The sequence below is a fragment of the Pezoporus wallicus genome, unplaced genomic scaffold (assembly GCF_028554395.1).
Source record: "Pezoporus wallicus isolate ANWC-B61680 ecotype Strahan unplaced genomic scaffold, APGP_CSIRO_Pwel_v1 contig_13295, whole genome shotgun sequence".
Lineage (NCBI taxonomy): Eukaryota > Metazoa > Chordata > Aves > Psittaciformes > Psittacidae > Pezoporus > Pezoporus wallicus.
In genome coordinates this window covers 1-2,449 of record NW_026636797.1, presented here as the reverse complement: position 1 = coordinate 2,449, position 2,449 = coordinate 1, and the positions used below count along the sequence as shown (strand labels likewise).

General features: G+C 66.1%; 1 protein-coding gene across 1 annotated transcript; it reads right to left on the bottom strand.

Moving 5' to 3' along the window:
• Positions 1-249: 249 nt before the first annotated feature.
• LOC130595220 (CD82 antigen-like) lies at positions 250-2,443 on the bottom strand. Its single transcript, XM_057401764.1, has 5 exons — positions 2,359-2,443; positions 1,624-1,696; positions 1,305-1,429; positions 908-982; positions 250-390 (listed from the first exon to the last, which is right to left on the bottom strand). Exons 1-5 carry the CDS (start codon positions 2,422-2,424, stop codon positions 253-255), a joined length of 477 nt encoding a protein of 158 aa, XP_057257747.1. The 5' UTR covers positions 2,425-2,443; the 3' UTR covers positions 250-252.
• Positions 2,444-2,449: the final 6 nt, after the last annotated feature.

Sequence of the window (2,449 nt, the reverse complement as noted above, 5' to 3'; positions counted from 1 at the left end):
TGGGGGCTATGGGTGCTGTGGGGGTTATGGGGGCTATGGGGGCTATGGGGCTTTATGGGTGTTATGGGTGCTATGGGGCTCTATGGCTGCTATGGGTGCTATGGGGCTCTGTGGGGTCCCTATGGGGTCTATGGGTGCTGTGGGGCTCTATGGGTGCTATGGGGCTCTATGGGTCTCTATGGGCTCTATGGGGCTCTATGGGTGCTATGGGGCTCTATGGGTCTCTATGGGCTCTATGGGGCTCTATGGGCTCTATGGGGCTCTATGGGGCTCTATGGGGCTCACCTGTTGCTGGACGAGGTCCCAGTCCTCGTGGGGCTCCCCGGGGGGGCCCTGGGCCGGGTACCCCTGGATCAGGTCCCGCGCGTGCGCCGCCATCTTGGAGAACACCTGGGGGGCAGAGAATAGCCCAGCCCCACAGCCCTGCCCCATAGCATGGCCCTGCCCCACAGCCCTCCCCCATAGAATAGCCCAGCCCCACAGCCCTGCCCCATAGCCCCACAGCCCTGCCCCATAGCCGTGCCCCATAGCATGGCCCTGCCCCACAGCCCTCCCCCATAGAATAGCCCAGCCCCACAGCCCTGCCCCATAGCATGGCCCTGCCCCACAACCCTGCCCCATAGCCCTGCCCCATAGAATAGCCCAGCCCCACAGCCCTGCCCCACAGCCCTGCCCCATAGAATAGCCCAGCCCCACAGCCCTGCCCCACAGCCCTGCCCCATAGTGCTGCCCCATAGCCGTGCCTCATAGCATGGCCCTGCCCCATAGCCCTGCCCCATAGCCGTGCCTCATAGCATGGCCCTGCCCCATAGCCGTGCCTCATAGCATGGCCCTGCCCCATAGCCCTGCCCCATAGCCGTGCCCCATAGCGCTGCCCCATAGCCCTGCCCCATAGCCCTGCACTCACCTCGATGCGCTGGGTATAGACAATGACCCCCACCGTGATCTGCGCCGTGAAGAGCAGCAGCAGGGACCCGAAGTACTTGGGGGGCAGAGATGGGGGCGGGAGAATGCATGGGGCAGGCCCCACATGTGGCTCCCCCCCCACCCCACATTGACCTCCCCAGCCCCATAAGTGCCCCCCCTTCCCCATCTCCTCCCCCTCCCCCATATCCCCTCCCCCTCCTCCCCCACATCCCCCCCACATCCCCCCCACATCCCCCCCACATCCCCCCCCACATCCCCCCCACATCCCCCCCACATCCCCCCCACATCCCCCCCACATCCCCCCCACAACCCCTCTCCCCCCTTCATCCCCTCCCCCCCCATCGCCCCCTCCCCCCCCGCCCCTCCCCCCCACGCACCAGCCCCAGCAGGACCCTGCCCCCCCGCAGGGCCCCGATGCCCCCCAGGGCCCCCAAGGCCGCGGCTCCGCCTCCGACCCCCAACCAGAGCCAGGCCCCGCCCCTGAGCGCCAGCAACGGAGACCCTGGGGGGGGAACGGGGGGGGCATCAGTGGGGCTGCCCCATAGAGGGGGTGCCCCATAGAGGGGGTGCCCCATACATGGGGGGCGCCCCATAGAGGGGGATGCCCTATGGGGGAAGGTGCCCCATAGAGCAGGGGGTGCCCCATACATGGGGGCTGCCCCATAGGTTATGGGGTGCCCCATAGGGGGCTCGTACCCAGCACCCAGCTCAGGCTCCATCGGTCAAGGAGGGCCCAGAGGCCAAAGGCCACGAGGAGGGACCCTAAAAGCTGGGGGGGGAAACAGAGCACCCAGAGCACCCATTGACCCCCATAGCACCCATTGACCCCCATAGCACCCAGAGCACCCATTGACCCCCATAGCACCCATTGATCCCATAGCACCCAGAGCACCCATAGACCCCCAGAGCACCCATTGACCCCCAGAGCACCCATTGATCCCATAGCACCCAGAGCACCCATTGACCCCCAGAGCACCCATTGACCCCCAGAGCACCCATTGACCCTCATAGCACCCATTGACCCTTATAGCACCCAGAGCACCCATTGACCCCCAGAGCACCCATTGACCCCCATAGCACCCAGAGCACCCATTGACCCCCAGAGCACACAGAGCACCCATTGACCCCCAGAGCACCCCCAGCACCTCGTAGCATCCATAGCACCCATAGCCCCCATTGACCCCATAGCACCCGTTGTCCTCCATTGACCCATAGCATCCTATAGCATCCGTAGCACCCATTACCCCCCACAGCACCCATTGCTCCCCATAGCCCCCCCATAGCCCCCATTGCCCCCCATAGTCCCCATTGCCCCCCATAGTCCCCATTGCCCCCCATAGCCCCCATAACCCCCCATAGCCCCCATAGCCCCCATAGCCCCCATAGCTCCCCATAGCCCCCATACCCCCCCCAGCACCCATGGGTGCTCACCACGGCCGCGCTGTTGAAGAGGAAGAGGAAGCCCCTGGCCAGGCCCAGGCAGCCCCAGGGCCCCATCGCCTGCACCCATGGGAGACGAGGG